The sequence below is a fragment of the Falco rusticolus genome, chromosome 18 (assembly GCF_015220075.1).
Source record: "Falco rusticolus isolate bFalRus1 chromosome 18, bFalRus1.pri, whole genome shotgun sequence".
NCBI classification, from domain to species: domain Eukaryota; kingdom Metazoa; phylum Chordata; class Aves; order Falconiformes; family Falconidae; genus Falco; species Falco rusticolus.
The window spans coordinates 1,110,777-1,129,270 of NC_051204.1; the positions used below are offsets into that span (position 1 = coordinate 1,110,777).

An 18,494-nucleotide genomic window follows, 5' to 3' on the forward strand; every position below is an offset into this window, starting at 1 on the left:
TGCTGCCCCGGACTCTCCAGGGCGCCCGGCTGCTGAGCAGGATTTGGCCAGCAGAGCAGCCCCAGCCCTGCCTGTGCCCCCCCAACCCCGGCAGCACTTGGGGCTTTGGGGGGAGGCTAGGCACTTAGAGGGCTTTGTATTCTCTACCACACACCATCAGCCAGCGAGTTGGCTTCTCCATTCAAAAAAAAAAAAAGGCCCCCAAAACCTTCAGTCTGCCCTGCTCGAGGTTGAGGTCCAAATCCACGCCGCTCTTGGTATGTTTAACTTCTCACAACACTGGCCTCAAATGGGGGGGTGGGCAGGGAAATCACCCGCTTAATTCATATCAACAATCCTGTAGAAAGGCAGAGATGAAACAGGTAAAACCATTTCTGTCGCAAGCCTCAAGGTATCTATAAATCACGGCACGCACACAAAAGGTCTTGAAACCTAATGAAAAATACCCCGACAGCAGCATCGTACTGACCCCGTGTTCGTTCTGTTCTAAAGCTGAATTCCCCGCTGCACCGGCTGACAGGCGGGATGACGAATGGCACAAACGCCCCGCGGGGCTCGTACCTGTGCGCTGCTTGGAGCAGGGACGCAAGGCCTGGGTAAAAAGCATTTCAGCAGAGCGAGGCGCTCCGCCGTCAGAGCACAACACCCTGGAACGCTGTGCCGGTGAGACAGAGCAGAGCAGCAAAGCTTTAGTTAATCAACTTCAGTTTATCACTTGCGGAAATAAAGTAATGAAGGTTTCCAAGCACAGTCTGCTATTACAGACATTATAGAAATCTGTTAAAAAGCTTCCAAATCTAAGACAGGTGCAGCAACCTTGATGGCGGATTTACCAAAGCATCATAAAACCCCGCCATGCTCCTAAGTGCTCTTACTTTAAACGTACCGCTCTGACAGAACCACACATGCACATCTGGGGTACCGCCTCTGCGACAGCGACGCACTGATGCTACGGACAAGGGCTGCACGCCCCTTGCCTGCCCACCCGACCCCGGCCGCCGTCCTTGCCCTCCACGCACCTCGCTGCACGCCTCCGTGCCCTGGTTCCAGGTGGGATAGGATGGGACAGGGCTCATTTTTCTCCCTAGCAGCTGGTATGGAGCTGCGTTTTGGGGTTAGGATGAGAATAACGTGCCGATGTTTACACTCGGTGTAAGCGCTGCTCAGCAGGGAGGACTCTGCAGGCTCCCCTGTCCCGCCAGCGAGGGGGCTGGGGGGCACAGGGGCTGGGGGGCACAGCCAGGACAGCTGACCTGGACCGGCTAAAGGGATATTCCGTACCATATGGCATCGTGCTCCCTATATAAATGGGGGGAAAGGTGTCCGGGGGCCGCAGCTGGGGAACAGGCTGGGCATCTGTCAGCTGGCAGTGGGCAACTGGATTTCCTTCCCATCACTTGTTTTTCTTGGGTTTTATTTTTGTCTTTTTTGTTATTTTCCCTTTCACTACAATTTACTATTATTAATATTTGACTTCGGTTATGAAACTGTTCTTATCTCAACCCACAAGTTTTCCCACTTTTACCCTTCGGATTGTCTCCCCCACCGTGCCGTGGGGAGCGAGCGGCTGTGCAGGGCTCAGCTGCTGCCAGGGGTGGAACCGTGACAGCCAGCTACAGGGAACCACTGGATTTTAACAGTGAGGCTGTTAAATTTTCAGAAGAAATGCACATACACATCCCTTCAACCCTACACCAACTCCCATCGCCTTCTTGATTCAGTGCCTTCTCTGTACTCTCCATCTTTTACCACTTTGGATCCTTCTTTCTTTTTGCCTGTCTCATCAATATCAGTTCACCTTTTTTTTCCTTCTTTAGCATCAGCAAGGACAATTTTTCTTCTTTTTTTATGTCCACAACAGTCTTGAAACTGATTTTAAAATTCTCAGATTTAAACAAGAAAGCAGAAAGGAGGCATGTGTGGGGGTATGTGCACAAGGGGAGGGAAGTTATTTTATCCCTGGCATTCAACTTTTTGGGCAAGCTTGGATCCCTGTGCAGCTTTTCATAACCATGAAGATTAAAATCTTGCTGGTCTTAAAATAAAAGCTGAGAGTCCCATCTAATCTCACGCCATCAACAGCTATAACATTAAAGAAAAGTCACTTACCACAGTATCCAAAATAACACCGTGGGAGCTGACAACACTGAATTTTCCTCTAGCTGTCTTCTGATCTGTCTTTTCAGTTAATTCTTTCTTTCAAATTTTCACTCTTTTTTTTTTTTTTTTTTTCCCATCTACCGGGCTGGACCATAAACTGCAGCAAATTTCACAGTTTGAGTATAACATCTGTTCCGGGCCACTTCCCTCAGCTTTAAACACTTTTCCTTCTCCTTACGTCTTTTCAGTAACACAACAAACACCTGTAGCTGACCCTTCATCCAGTATTTAAGGTCAGATTTTGGTGCCAAACCCAACCCTTGATGCCTCAGTGGCTTAACAGGGGGGAAGGCAGAACTCTGATTCATGACTTCATGGCTTCTCACCCCTGACACCAACCACGCCCCACGTGTGCACGCACACGTTCGCTTTCTGCTTAATTTGCCCTTTTAATGAAATGGAGAAGGAATTTAATCAGGATTCAGAGATGGTGTCCTTTTGCAATTCATTTGCTGGGACTCTGCGAGCCCACTAATCTTGCTCAAGAGCTGATGAGACGCTGATAAATAGCCCCCCTCCTCACCTCCTAAACCATCAGCCCCGTCACCTGCAATATGCAGATGCATCAGTGAACAAAAGCTCATTATTCATCAATATTAGACATTTTTCAGGGAGCTCCTCCTTTGGGGAATGAGTCCAAAAGGAAGCTGGCGAGAGGTAAAAAAAGATCTGTAATTCTTAGAAATCTCATTCATTATTAACAGAGCATTTCATAAGACTGATTCAAATGCTTTAGCTGTAAGATCACAAAAATATTTAACCTGAGTTAAATTTATCTTGATGTGCCTTTCGAGCTGCTCTTTGTTCCATTCTCAAAGCAGTTTAACTTGCAAACAAATCTATCTTGTTTTATTGTCAGCAGCATCTATTCTGCTTAGCACAAACTCCAGATTAATTTATTAACAAACCTATTTTTAACCCACAAACACACAAACCTGCAGAAAGCAGCAACTCGATAAAAGCTTGGGGGCCAGAGTGAAAAACACCAAAAAAAGAACATGAGAAAAGCTACATGCCAGAGACCTCCAGAAGGGAACGGGGGTCCTTTACATCTTGCTCTTCATTGTAAAATTGCACAAAATCTAAGTGAAGGCAACCGGCCCGCACAGTATTAGACCTGTCCGCATCACTGCGGTGCGGGGCAGGAGGGTTTACGCAGCTCACTGGCTGCCCTTTAAGCTGCTTTAGCATCACACCTATTTCCCTGCTCAAGACCATCCCCCTAACAATTAGGTGGGGAACACAGTGTAGATCATCACAGGACTCTACCTTCAGAAAAACCGTGGCCTCTTTTCATACCAGAGTAAATTACAGCACTTCCCCAGGAAGATTCACCATGGAAAAGAGCCCTTCAAAATTTTAGCACCCTTGGGAGGCTGCTGCTAAATGACATCAAGTGCTGCTTGTAAAGCTTACCCGAGTGCTTGTGGTGTTCATACTGGCAAGAAATGTTTTCTGTTTTATTTTGCAGGCTTGCTAGAATTGCTGGAGATTTTCTTCTGTTCTGCTGCATTCAAACAGCAAAACTTTACAGTCCACTTCTGCGGGGACGTGAAGTGCAAAGTTCCCCCGTAGCAGCACGTGATTCCTTGACCAGTTTTCTTTTCAGTAGCAGATTTTGAACATTAACAGTTGGCTGCTTCTACACAGCAAGAGCCAAAAACCCCTGGAAGCTATGCCGAGGTTAAAGGCAGGTCAGCATTTTCACCAGCCATTCTGTTCTACATGAAAAGGATTTAGTGGCTTCCAGGAGAAAGGGCTGACTTGCTCCTCTCTCTCCTCTTGGCTCACCTCCCCTCTCCTCCTCCCCCCTTCCCCATTTTGTTTCTTTTACAAATAAGGGTGCCTGAATTTGAAGATCTGGACCTTGTAACATTTTTTTTCTTGTGCTTTCAAAGTAGATTGAACTTCCCTCTACTGTAGAGGATCTAAAATTTCAAAATAAGTCTGGTTCTAACCCAAGTGATGCACTTCTCAACATTATCTGCAAGCGCCAAGCAGTCTCTGTGCCGTGCACGTTAGAAACAGGACACACTTGTTCTCTAATAATGGAAATTATATCAGAGGTGACATACAAACGGACAGGAAAAATTCCAAGAGGACAAGTCATCATGGAAAACCTGACTGGTTAAAAACTGGTACCCACATCCAAACTGGAACACCAAAACGGCCACTCCACACACCTTAGTGGCTAGTTACACTCTTCATGCAGGGAACTCGGAGTCTGAGCAGCCACACTCTGATTCAACTTTGACCAATTAATGCTGTGTCTAGCAATATAGACATGAAAATAAGCTTAATATGTACAAACCCCTTTTGTGCTAAGCGAAATCACACGGAGAGCCACAAGCATACGTAATGCTGTAGGATCAGCTTCCCACCTTGATTAATGGTTTTCTGCCCTTTGCCGATTCTCAAATATTTGACAAAGGGCACGCTAACCTTCTGGGACACGTGTTAAAGCCTCTGTATTTTTAAAATATGAAATTCGGTGGCTACTCCTGATCGCGAGATTTGGAGGTGATGCTCCTTGCAGCTCAGGCAGAGATCCAGAGATCTTCCCCGAACCAAAGCTTTTATCAGGGTGAATAAGATATATTTATTTATTTATAATAAATAAAATATATTTATTGGAACTGCCTATTAGAAAAATACACCTTTTGGGAGCTCATGAGCTAATAGCTTAAAGCAGTTATTTGGGAGGAGCGGGAGGGACCGTGACTCAGGAAACACAAAACACCTAGGGAAATGTTTACTCTTTTTCTACACACCAAACCACAAGTAGCTTTGACAGGGAAATCTCCAGCAGATTTACACTTTTGAGGTACCACGCAAAGCTGCTCAGACCAAAAGCCACGTCATCCCAGCCAACCTTGCAGGGAACAAACACGAGCAAGGGACATGCATCCAAGATCTGTATCTGATAATCAAGGAATGCAACCGAAAGGGAAACCTGATCCCTGACCCTCCAGAAACGAAGCAGCCGATCTGTTCCCAAGGGGAGCGCGAAGCGCAAGGTGGGTCTCGCTCCCTGCATGCGGACAATTTGTCCGCTCCGTTCTGCAGTGAAAATAATTCTAGGGAACCGCTGTCATGCAGAGAGCACCTTTCACCATCACCACACACCCGGTTCCCACCGCGGCCGGAGGGCAAGGACCAAACTGCGCATCCATCTCTCACCGGGAAACAGCCCCCCCGGCTCCAGCTGACCTCACGCTTGCAGAAGACAGCGGAGGTACAGAAAAACAGACTTCGTGGAAAACCTCCCAATTTTTTTTTTTCACTGCTGGAAAGGATGACGGGAGAAGACTGTTTTCCCCACAATTTGTTACAGCTGTTCAGCTTCTATCAAATGCCAGAGTAAGAAGGTGTTGAAAATGTTATTGTCAAAATAAAGGGGGAGAGAAACAAGGGGAGAAGGAGGCTCTTGTTTCCCATTGAGTGCAAACACCAGCAGAGAAAAGCCGTGAGAAGTCCTTCCCCTACTCCACACGAACATACTTTTACACGACTCTTCCATCTGGGATACATTAACATAGCCTTGGGATAAGACACCTTCTATTATTTCCCAAGTTTCCATGGGAAAATCTACGTTCCTGACAGAAGAACCTCGAAGAGAGAACCTTCCTGGGGTGGCGGTGGTTGGGGTGAACATTCCAGACTTAAAAATTAATTACTATAGAGCTACTGAAAAAAGGGATAGGGCAGAAAGGCTGAGCAAAGAGACTCAATACTTTACCACATCAGGCATCGGGGTCACGCTGCTGCTTCTGTGAGTGCAGCAGAAAGGCTGCCCACAGCTCCTCGGGCTTCCACCTGGACAAGAAAGCCCCGAGGAAGCCCAAGTGCAGCCCCACAGCCCTGCTGCGCCGAGCCGATCGCCCCACGCGATGGCACTGCCTGCACCCACGGGTCTCATGGGCAAGAGCAGCTCGAAAAAGCAGAGCACGCGCTTTTTTACCGAGTCTGCTGCTCCGCTTCGGGCTTCATTCAGGTCTTAGAATGGAGGCAGGACCCGGCTGGAATTGAGCCTCCACTTCTACTGAGCGTGGCCCCCCCAGCCCACCCGGGCGGCAAGGGGCAGGCTGGATGGGGTGAAGCTCTGCCATGGGGCATCCTGAGCAGAGAACGACGGGTGTGTGATACTGCAAGGACTTCTCCCAGAATTCATTAACCTACTTCGGTCTGCGGCTCAGAATAGCTTACATATTTGCATTCGAAGATCACGCAGGCAGAAGTGCTACAAAGGTTGCTGTGGCACACAGGAGCTGAACCAAGCCCAGGTTTCTTGATCAGCCAAGGAAAATATTAATCACTAGTACAACTAACCTCCCTAAATTATCAACCTTCCTTTCTGGGTTTTTGTAAGCACTACTAAACCGTTGGCAAAGTAAAATCTTCTTAGCTGGAGAAACACTCACACGTGGCAAGGACAACTCAAGGGAGGACCATCCCGCCTGACGTTACACAGACATTGCTCTCCTCCTGTTGCACCTTTACGGCCACTGAACAGAAATTAATCAGTGCCTGTTATTTTCCCAAGATCCTTTACACTTGCAACCTACAGACCGCTTGAATGAAAAACCTGCTACAGCAGCTACAAAAATTCACTGAAATCTGCATTAATTTAACCCAGCTCCTGCCCAAGGCTGAGCTTAAGAGCAGCAGGTCACTTCTGAGGCACAGAGTCACCGGGAGGGTGGCAGTGACACTCACGGGGCACAGAAGGTAATCAATCAGTCTTTTACATTTATAATAATGCAATCCAACAGTATTTGAATTATGAACATGATGCCATCATCCATTCTCTTTCCTCTGACATCAGAGCAGTGGCTATGGACTAAATGACATTAAGGGAAGGAAAATGCTGAAAAATAGATGCCTCTGAAATTCCTGTATCTGGCACCGAGACCGTCCCATCTTCCTTACTGGGTGAAAAAAAAGCTGGCATCTCTCTTAAATTAGAAGGTTCTAAATACGAACCTCACACGGACAGCAGCTGAAGGAGAGGACACAGAACAAAAGAAAAACTTGGTAGAAAAAAGCCCCAATAACCCCGCTAGAGTTAAAGGAGGCATTGGGAAGAAAGATTGCAAGGAACAAAAAGGTAAAGTTGGGATACAAAAATAGGAGAAGAAAGATAAAACCCTTCCTCTTTCACCATTTAAACAAGTTCCAAAATTTTGCATCGATTAATTTACTTATTAACTTCATGCATCCCAACCTGCACCGACTCTACACAGCTTTCCCTACGATGAGTGGCAGACAGAGGGGCACCATCCACCTCGGGTCACCACAGCATTAACTTGGATAATGCAAAACCATCGCGTTAATTAGCGAACACGCGTTGATTATCTTGAGTAACTTGTTCGGCCAGTGCCACCGATGACTGTGTGGGCAGGCAGCAGAGCGAGGGGGAGGAGGTGGCAGGACTCACCGATGATTCCGCTGTCCCTGCTCTCCAGCGTGGAGGTGGGGCTGGTGACGGCGCCGTAGGTGCAGTCCTTGGCCGTGACGCTGGTGCTGACGGGTGGCAGGGTGGAGCAGGGGCTGCTGGCCGGCGGCGAGGCCGTGCTGCTGGTCAGCGTGGAGCAGGGGCTGATGCGCTGCGTCACGGCCGAGCTCTGAAAAACGGCAAGAGGGAACACGTCACTCACCGCAGCCAGGCACGGGGCAGGGGGGAAAGTCTCATTATAGCTCATACTTGAGGATCTGCTCAGTACGGTGGAGTTAAAAAGCGCTTTACTGTTCACAATGCCCGCCGTGCCACCACGCACCTGGGAAAATGCAGACACTGCGCTCGTTTGCTGCTGTGTGCCTTACAGACTCCAGCTTCCATGTTCAATAGGCAACACAGAAAACAGAAATACAGTGGTATTTACTAAAAGCCTAATTCCTTCCTTTATTAGGAACTGCGATCATTTTGTTAGTGTTGAACTGGAAGTAAAAAAAAATATAAAAAAGCAAAAGCACAAATAAGCAAAAATCACGATACAGCATGTATCGCACATGCTTACATCACAGGTAAGCACACAGCATGATCTCACCTCCACTTACAGCACAACCAGAAAACCCTACAAAGACCTCTGGGTCCCTTCTGCCTGCTCCCAAACCTCCGTGGAGCTGCAATTTTTATTTTGCTTTGTAAATGTTTCCTCCATTCAAGAAAAACAACAGTGCTTTTACATCCTTGCAAGGAGGAAGCTTGAAATCCCTCATCTAGATGTGAGGCAGCCCTTCCCCACCCAGGCATGGCTTCCCCACCAGATAAAAGTTAAAAAAAAAAGAAAAAAACCCACCAGAAATGTAATAGGGGTTGCTCTCCAAAGGCAGAGCAAAAAAAAATAATAAAAAAAAATGCAGCAGCACGAAAAATCTGGTGCTTTCAGCATTATTTTGGAAAGGCCCTGTAAGATATGGTGTGCAAAAAACCTGCAAGAGTTTATACATGTGATATATATGTGATAGGCGCACAGAGATTAGTTTATTAAGAAAACAAAGCCCTGGAATTCAATTTGAGAGAAGCTGCGACACAAGACAGCGCCCTTGTTTTAACCACAGGCTGCTGGATACAGAAACTTCCCCGGCAAAAGGTTCTCCTCCCTGGAGGGAAGCCCCAGAGCATCTGCAGGGAGCCAGAACGGCTGCGCAGCACGGGGAGATGCTCGTCTTCCCCCAGCACAGCAACTCCGTCACCCTCAGGCTGGGCTGCAGAGCAGACACCTGGGAATCACCTTAAAACGGGCAGCTTCAGCGTCTGCCTCCCACAGAACGAAGCCCCGTGCCCCAGGGTGGGCACCCTGCCGGGGTGCGAGCACCCAGGAGCGGGCACCCTCGCCCTGGGCAGCCCAGCAGCCCACCTCCCTCCCGTAGATGGGGGTGCACAAAGAGAGCTCTTAAAAAAAATAATAAATGGGCTTTTGAGCATGTGATCATCCCTTAAATTCCTCTTTCAGCCCCCGCAGAGGGGAGGTGACCCCATCTCCCCCTTCTCAGGGGACGCTGCAGAACACTGTCCCCGTGCTCTCTTGCCGTAGTTAGCCTCTGCGGACAGCATCTTACTCACTGTTGTAAAATGATACTGGTCTCAAGAAAGGAACTGCAGAGGTTAATTCCCCATTTGGAATTTGCTTAAATGAGGTTTCTTTTATTCTGTGCGAATATTTCCCTAATGATTGTACAGATTTGTATTCCTCTTTCCATGTCATTTGAACCCAAGGTAACCACAGAGAGCACCATGCTTGCAAACTGCAGAGCGGGTTTGACATCTCTTTTTTTTCCCCCACCCCCCCTTCCGCACTATTTCATACTTGAAGCTGAAAAAATGCCTGGGACAGACTTTTGTGAGTAGAACATGTGAAAGATTTACTGATTTTTAAATTAGAAGGCAGATACCATGTGTAGCTACCAGGAAGCCATCTCATTTGTCCAAGGTATCCCAATGGGGTTTGTAAAAATCCTTACTCAGAGTGTAAACACTCCAGCCCCGGCATGTGAGGTGAAATGGAGCATCCCTGCCTGCGGCGGGACGGGGTGGCACCGAGGCAGGCATCCCCCTCCCTTGCCCCATGCCTCTGCCTTCAGGCCAGCGCAGCTGCATCGATCTTAACTTAATTACAGAGTAGCCTGAACATGGATTAGCACATCGACAAACTGGGGACGAAGCGCTAATGTGACAGCTCCACGGGCACGTTCATATATTACATGGAGAGACCGCAACGCGGTAGACAATGAACCGTGTGAGTATTTCCGTGATAATTGATGCTCTCCCTCCGGTACCCAGGCAAAACGCCCACCAGCGAAGGAGATGGCTGCCACCACATCGGCAGCTGAAGCACTCGGGAGAAGCAACCCAACGCCTTCCTCTCCCCATCCAATTTGCCGTGCCGCTAGTGGGTCACCGCTATTGTTATTTTCCATTCTTATACGTTCCAGGTACTTCGAAATACATCTCTTTTTTTTCCCCTGCAGCCTTCTAGGAATGGCAGGCAAGCTGACTGCTCTATAAATTCTGGGTCCCAGTATATTCTGGTTTCACACATTTGTTACATCACCTGTCAGACGCCCTCTCTCTCAACGAACCTTTTTCATCTTCTCATGCCACAATCTTTTCAGATGTCTGAATACCATACTGATTTTTGTAAATCTCTTTTTAAGTTTGCAGAATTATTCCTAAGTCATTAATTCTAGTGGCCAAATTTTAAACTACTTTTCTGTCAGTATTCAATGAAAATACCCCATGATTTCCCCCCCGCCCCGCCCCCCCCCCCTTAAAATTGCTGGGGTTTATTCTTCTTAATCTAACCTACCACGGGGCTCTTTTCAGATTGCTGCTATGTATCAAGCAGATGTTTTCACAGAGCTACCCACCACAGCGGAACTGTCTCTTCTGGTTTATCACAGCTGATCGGACTCCATCAGCACACCTGAGCTATTAAATCACCTTTTCCAATATTCATTTTCTTTAACTCGCTGACAGCACCATGAACTGCATCAAGTTTCAGATAACATAATTTCTAAGTTTGGACAAGGAAGGCCAAGGGCATCCTGGGCTGCTGGCGGGTGAAGGCGATGGATGCGTCTCCTCTACTGCGCTCCGGTGGGACCACACCTGGAGCGCTGCACCCAGGTCTGGCCTCCCCAGTACGGGGAGTACTGGTGGCAGGTGGGGATACCGGAGCGAGTCCGGCCATGGACTACAGAGACAACTGGAGCATCTGACACGGGTGATACAGGGATATTCAAATCCCGAGCGGAGACGGTCCTGAGCAACCTGCTGCGAGCTGGCCCCGCTCTGAGCGGGTGGGTGGGACTGGACGATCGCCAGAGGTGCCTGCCAACCTCATACTGCAGCATCTAAAAATTTAATCAGCTCCCACGTGGGATCTTTCAGCCTGTGAAGCATTATTACGAGCATAAATCTTCCAGGGTGAGGTTTTTCTGTGTCAGTTTCACCTGTGATTTTAAACAAATCTTTGCTGAAACTTACCCCAGTACTAACAAAATAACATCCGCTAACCTGAAAACACAGAAAAATTACACTTCAAAGCACATTAAAATGCAGTGCAAGAACAGTAGGCTCATCTTCCCTTCAGCTGATAACACTATTGTTTCATGAAAAGCCAAAAGTGATATACTCCTAAATTCTTTTTTATTTGTAGTGCTATCAATGCAGCCCCCTAAGAACAAGCTACTTGCAACTGGAAATTACTAAATAACACTGTATATCACTTGGCATTGATTGACATGTTTTATTTTTGTATTGATATAGAAAAATGTTCCTCTGTGCAAGTTTTAAATATAAATTTCCATTGACAGAACATTCTGTATTATTATTGCTGCTGTTTCATCTGTCACATTTTCGCTAAGCCTTGAAAAATTACACTGTTCTGTCACAGTCTCATTGTCCTTTGTGCTTCTCTGGCAGCCGGTGCAGTTTAAAAAATAGTTTCCCATAAAGTAGGAGAAAAAGGATTTATTCTTTAGCGTTTGCGATCTCTCATTAAGGAAGGCACGATTAAGGAAGAGACAGCACATAAACCACACAATTCCATAGCGATCTGGATTAGAGAATATATCCTTTGACTTATTCAAAATAAGGCAACCGAATGAGAATGCAACGTGCCGATTTACAGATTGGGGCAGTTTTACTGAAAACACCTCTACACCTTATCTCCACTTTAGCTCAAGCCCTGGTAAGATTGCAAATAATTATTTTCTCGCTTGAGAAGGCAAAGCATGGTTAGAATAACAAGCAGCAGCCGAGTCCCAGCTTTCGATACAAAGAACATTTTCTTCGCCCAGGCCATGGAAATTAACACATTTTAAACCTAGAAAATTGTTCTCCTTTTTAAATTCAAGTGCAAACTAGTAGTCAAAGTCTCAATCAGATTTTAATTAATTAATGATTAATGGAAGAATTAATCTTTGCAAATCCCACAGACATCTCACCGTGTGATTTCCAACAGTACTTTGGGTGGGGTAGCTGAAGAAATTCAATTTGGGAAGGTGAGCTGGATTTTCGGGACATGCGCTGCAATTCAGTGGCAGCTTTGGCTTGGCCAGGCTTCATGTCCTGAGACGGCCAGCGGTAAATGACAGGAGCCAGAGGAGGGCCACCAGGACTGTGGGATGGCTGGAGGAGAGGCTGATGGAAAGGGTTCCATCCACCTGGAGAAGAGACAGCTAAACCGCATGGAGGGACACCCGCAGCATCCCGCCGTCGGCAGGGGGATGCAGGAAAGGCACCCCCGTGCTCCTCTGAGGGGTGCAAAGGGAAAGGACATGACACTACGTCACCGGCTGTACCCGGGCCATGATGTGTTGGGCAGAAGGAAGAAGTCCTTCACAACCGGAGTCGCCAAGCCCCAGAACAGGCTGCCCAGAGCCTGTCCGTCTCCATCCGTGGAGAGCATCAGAACTCACCTGGACCAGCCCTGAGCAAGGCGGTCCGGTTTGGACGCTAGCCCTGCCTCCAGCAGGCGGCTGGATGGGACCTCCAGAGTCATCTCCGACCTCCAGCACCCTGCGGTTCTAGGCAAGTGCTGACAGCGGGAGATGCTCACAAAGAAAGAAAAAAAAAATTAACTTGGTAATTGAGGAACCAGCCTCTCTTTATCTTCACCAGCACATGAATAGCATTCAAAGGCCCTGGAAAACTTTTTCATGCAAAAATTAGCAGACAGCCCAAGATATCAATCTATTTTAGAGGACAACTCTCTGCTGTTTCTTTTTAGATTTTTCTTTTATTTATTCTCCAAAGACATCATTGGATGGGATTTTAATTTTTGTCAAAAGGCAACAACAAAAGGAACCATTTATAGTAGAAAGCTCTGCTTGGCTTTGAAGTATTCAGCTCAAATAGGTGCCTGTTAAAAGTACATTTTCTAGCACAATGTATAGTAATGTACATTTCAAATCCACCACAACTTGCATTAAAAAAAAAAAAAAAATCAATGAAAGCGTTGAAAGCTTAATGAATGTGTTAAAAAATTTACAAGAACACATTTCTTGGCTCTCAGGCATACTTTAGCCCATGCAGAAGATTCAAAACCTGCTGGTCCAGCCTGCAGCGGGGGCCGGACAGACGTGGGACGTGGTGGGAACCCAGCCTGAAGGTGCAGAGACCATCCTCACAGCGACCTTTGGGTGGGATGGGGCCTCCCAAGGCCATCTAGCCCACCCCCCCGCAATGAGGGGGGCATCTGTAACTAGCCCACCTGGCGCAGAGCCCCGTCCAGCCTGGCCATGCCTGTTCCCAGGGGTGGGCTTCCACCACCTCGCGGGGCAACCTCCGCCAGGGTCCCACCACACTCTGTCAAATTCTTCCTTGTGCCTGGTCTCAGTCTCCCCTCTTCCAGTTTAAAACCATCACCCCTCGCCCTACTGCAACAGGACCAAAAACGTCTGTCCCCCTGTTTCGTGTAAGCCTCCACCAGGCACTGGGAGGGCTCTGAGGTCCCCCCTGGAGCCTTCCCCAGGCTGAACCCCCCCAGCTCCCAGCACCAGACACTGGGAGGGCTTTGAGGTCCCCCCACCTCTCCACCCCTCGGACCACTCTTGTGGCCCCTCTGGACCCACTCCAAGGGGTCCACCACTGTCTCCTGAGGACTCCTCTTGGCTGCCACTTTTCCCCGACCCTTTTTTAAGGAATTCAGGCCCTTAAGCCACAGCCCCTGAACCGTGCCCATGTCCAACACCGGTGCGACTGGTTGGAGTCGTGCCATTACTGTTTCAAGGAGACAGAACTGGAAGTGGGCTCCTGCTACATGGGCTATTAGACTACCCATATATCAATATTTAAAAAATAAAATAAAAAAGGAAAAAACCTGTCTCCTAGCTTCATTCCCATCTTACCAACACCACTAGGAACAGGTACACGGTCCAGGATCGAGGAAGAGGAAGAAACTCGGGCAGTTTCCACAAAATCTACATTGTAGCCCTGAGCTTTTTTGCTGTTTTGCTTTTCAGCCTGACACAGGGGATGCAACAAGCTCCACCACAATAAAGATTTTTATGATTTGCTTTCTGTATCTGTTTTCAAGCATGAAATCACCTTGTTCAGCAAACACAAGCGAAAACTGTGACTATCTGTAAAATCATACTATTACTACTTACCTCTCCTTCCTGGAGAAACTGCGAGCCTTTATGTAATGTTGCTAAAGCACTTTTGAAATATTGCATAGAAGATGTCATGAAAGCACGGATTATTTTGGTCACTATAATCTGATTAGAAATGCTACCCACTCCTACAATGTTTGCAGAAACAGAAAAACAACAGAAGCTGCTTCACACGGCAGCAGCTGATCCCCAAAACGTGGACTGCCGCACTGTACTGATGAGTCACTGCTTACTGAGGAGATACAACCTTCTACCTCATAACAATTATTTCACCGTTATGAGACACTCAGCTGCCACATAATTAGCAAATATCCGCTCTCGCCTGTGGCTGCATGTGGGGCACAACCTGGGCAGTGGCTGCCGTACGAGCAGGACGGGGGGGTCGTACCTGGTTCTCGTCCTGCACCTCCATGCTGTACTGGGGCCCTGGCTGTACCTCCGTCACTTTCTCTCCCAGGAGGAAGCCCAGGCGAGTCATGAGTGTGTTTGCTGCCTCATCTACGGACGGAGGGGGTCCCAGCTCCTGCTCAGTGTCACCTAAACGGGAAGAAAAACAGATTCAGACTGGAATTGTTTACCTTGGCTACCGCTCTGTGATTTTACCAACAAAACACTGCTAACTTTCCATGCTGCGGCAATGGTATCTGGGTTTTCAGGTTAGTCAAGTCTGGTTTAATGTTATATGCTGGTCATTAATCTCAGGTTATGCATTGCTCCAGCCGTCAATACGTTTCTTCTAACATGAGCTGCCACCTCTCCTCTCATTGCTCCTTCTCGGCGCCTCCCAGGGCGGCAAGCACGGCCACCTGGCTCTCCCCACACCGAAGTACCACAGCCACCAGGGAAGAGGATTTCCCAGAGCAGCAACGGAGAAGGGGGAGCCTTCCCTCTCCTCCCGCATGCAAAAACTACTTCCAAGTCACCTGCAGAGAAACTGAGGCTCCATGTGCCATTTTGAAAGCACGCCATGAGATGCAGAGCAGCCACCCTGCGCCACCGAGCGCTTAACGGCACAGAACGGGACAGAAAACCCGTGAGCATCTTCCACCATCACCTGCTGGTCCCAACACGCTCACGGTTCCGTAGAAAGCACGGCTCTCCACACCCCAAACCTCCCTGTGCAGTACAGGCCAGGATACAAAGCAAAGCCCACCTGCCAATTCCCCATCAAGACTATAACACAGGTCAAAACCAACATTCCAGATAATTTTTCCTAAATTTTTTTCTGCTGCCTGTGGGATGAGCAGCACAGCCAAGCTTCCAGCTAGCAATGCACACCGGGACAGAGGCCAGGCACATATACAGACATATCTGTATCTTTCTAATTTTGTAATAAAAAAAAAATCCGATTTGCAGTATGACAAAGGTAAGTTGGGTTCTGAACGTCAAGTTCTTCCCTGCGGCATTAAAGCCTGAAGGTCAAGTTCTTTCCACGTCACGCTGAAGCAACACTATGTTTAGTGCAGTTGTAGGAAGGAGACTAATTAGGATTTGCAATGAGTTTACAGTTAATTATTCATTTGATAATGTACAATCTGGAAAAGAGCCCAGCTCCGTCCTGGCTGGGGGGTGCCCCAGCACTCACCCTAAAGCTACAGTGAAAAGATGTCACTTTAAATACTGCTGTTTGATAACTGTAACTGCAAACCACAAATCACAGAAACTGGGCTATGTACAAAACCTCAGCAAATTTCAGCCAGTTGCTTCCAGAAATTCCCCTTTAAACTCCTAATGTACATCTCGTGAATGCTCGGAGTGATTTTGCTGTGTCTCACCTGCACTAGTGCAAATTAAAAATCCGGGAGCATCTCACATGCAAGCACGCCTGCATTCACAAGCACCGCCAGCTCCAGGAGATGAGCATCTGGAGCAGTCCGTACACGGTGACTTCACTGTTATGAAAATGGATTATATCGTATGATAATAGAAGCTGCCTTTAAGTTATTGAATCCCTATTGTACAGCTTTAAACAACGCTGACGTGAATAGGATAGATTTAAGAGGGAGACAAATTTAGATGGATGGCCCAATTTTCTGATCTGCTGACCACCCACATTCAATCTGTGGGCATTTACTATCTCAGGGAGTCAAATCCAGCACAGATACCTTTATGTAAAATGAAAATTATAGAGACTTTTATTTCCAAGGTTATTTTTTTTCTTTTAAAAAGTAGACTTTTAGAATTTATCCTAGATACCTGTATCTAGGATATGGCTCCGTGCATAATTATCAGAAGCCTATTATGCATTCCCCATTCTGTTTTCAGAACACGATATTAATAATACCCAAACTGTGCCGACCCACCCACCCCAGCAGAGGGGGAGAGCCGGCCCCAGGCCCACGCTGCCCACCCCAGGGAGGGCGCAGGGCAGCGCTGGCTCCTTCGGCTCCGCTCAGCTCCGCTCCCAGCCAAACACAACAACTTGCTCCTTGGGGGCTGGATTTAGCCTCGTCCTTAAACCTCCCCCCTTCTATACCACCCCTAAAACACCTCCAAGGGGCACAAAGCTGATCTGCACTTGTAAAATAAAGAAAAATACGAGCTCATCCCTGTTACTGCATAAGAGCACAGAAGATGCTGAGGATAACAACCGCCTGATTCACCTGCGAGATGCTGCTCCCAGCACGAGGCATCGGGAGCTGCCAGGGAAGCAGCTGAGCTCCCTGAGCATCACGTTCCGTGTAGAACTATCAATTATTATAATGTGGCTTTCAAAGTACAGATAACTTTGAACTTAGGCAAAGCGCTACTGTACTGGATTATTCCCTCTTTTGGTTAGGTCTCTAAAAATAAGTGCAGTCATTTAACTGAGTGTCAAAGAAGAGACATAACAGCTCTGAGATGCCTGTGAATGGGTATTATGGAAAGAAGCTGTAACTTGCCTTTCAAGGTTGACAGTAAGACCTAATACTCCCTTTTCTAAGTTCAATGAAAGGGCATAACTGGTTTTTTTTCCTCCCTTGCCATGCGTGCTATCCAGTTGATGCTGCAGCCAAATTTTACACACGCTTCAGCACACTCGGCTCCCCCAACCTCACGGGGGAAATGCGAGTGCACAGCCAGTAACAGAACCTGCCGGAGATATTTTAGGAATTCTGACACTATTGCTATAACAAACCACTGCAGCTCAAATGCACATACTACAGGCAACTCAAATCAGCAACCTCTAGTATATCAATAAACGCTAACAAACTGCCCAGCGATGCACACGCAAACCTGAAGCCAAGCGGTGGATTCCAGGGATCCCGACACGGCTCAGGATCTGCATCAGCTCGCACGCTCCTGCACCGACACTCGGCACTGTTAAAAGCTTATCAGAAAATTCTTAGTGCCAGGAATTTTAAACAAATATAAAAAAACCGCTTCGCTCTCCAACTCCTTGCATGCACACGAGGATTTCAAGGAGTTGTAGAGACCGTCTAACTTCACGTTCCCTCATGGTCAGCAGGATGGGTGTATCTGTACATAGAGAGACAAAAGGCACCCGGCGGGGAAGGGTCCTGGGGCACTGCAGGGACCAGCTAAACCAGCCATGGCACCGGCACTTCCATCCCAGCTGACATCCTTGGGCAGCCGGGTCCAGTCGTTTGTGGCTTGTTTGGTTGTAAAGCAGAAGGTTCCTCACGCTGAGCCCGCTGCAGTGACATGGCCATGGGAGGGACAGGAGGGGCAGGAGGGACAGCAGGGATGCCAGCCCCAGTGCAGCATCCCCCAGCCTGGCTGGCACCGATGGGACCCTGGAGGGACCCCTGGCACATCACTGCCATCCCCAGCTTCAGCCAGAGTTGAAACTACTCCGGATTACGCCGTCTTTGCACACACTGCTGCGGTTACAGACCCCCACGTGATAAATGCCTTTTCTGAATCTTACCAAAAAACATTTCCAAAGAACTTAATAGAGAAACTTTTCCCCATTGGAATTTGTTGTGTTTAATTTCAAGGCAAAGTGCCGCAAACCCAGAGTCAGCATTTCAGGTACTGAAGTCAAAACTAAAAGAGATTTACTAGATGTTTGCCACTAGTCCAAGGACTTTCATCACAGATACAGCCCGCAGACTACAAATACATTGAAGTGAATTGCTTATTTCTAATAGCATAAATAAAAATCCATGGACAGCTCCAAGATAGATTAGTCTCAAAAGCTGTAGCCTGGTTGGAAGGAGAGGTAATTTGTCTAAGCAGCACAGGGATTTTTTTTTTTTTTTTTTTTTTTG

At 47.6% G+C, this 18,494-nt stretch overlaps 1 protein-coding gene across 5 annotated transcripts in view; it reads right to left on the reverse strand.

Moving 5' to 3' along the window:
* The window catches only part of TANC2 (tetratricopeptide repeat, ankyrin repeat and coiled-coil containing 2), a 247,267-nt gene that overhangs the window by 92,895 nt on the left and 135,878 nt on the right, over window positions 1–18,494 (reverse strand). For all 5 annotated transcript variants that reach the window (XM_037411279.1, XM_037411277.1, XM_037411278.1 and 2 more), the window contains 2 exons: window positions 14,669–14,817; window positions 7,598–7,784 (listed from right to left, as the gene is read on the reverse strand). In XM_037411279.1, the coding sequence (XP_037267176.1) occupies window positions 7,598–7,784; window positions 14,669–14,817 (336 nt within the window). The remainder of the gene's footprint in view (window positions 1–7,597; window positions 7,785–14,668; window positions 14,818–18,494) is intronic.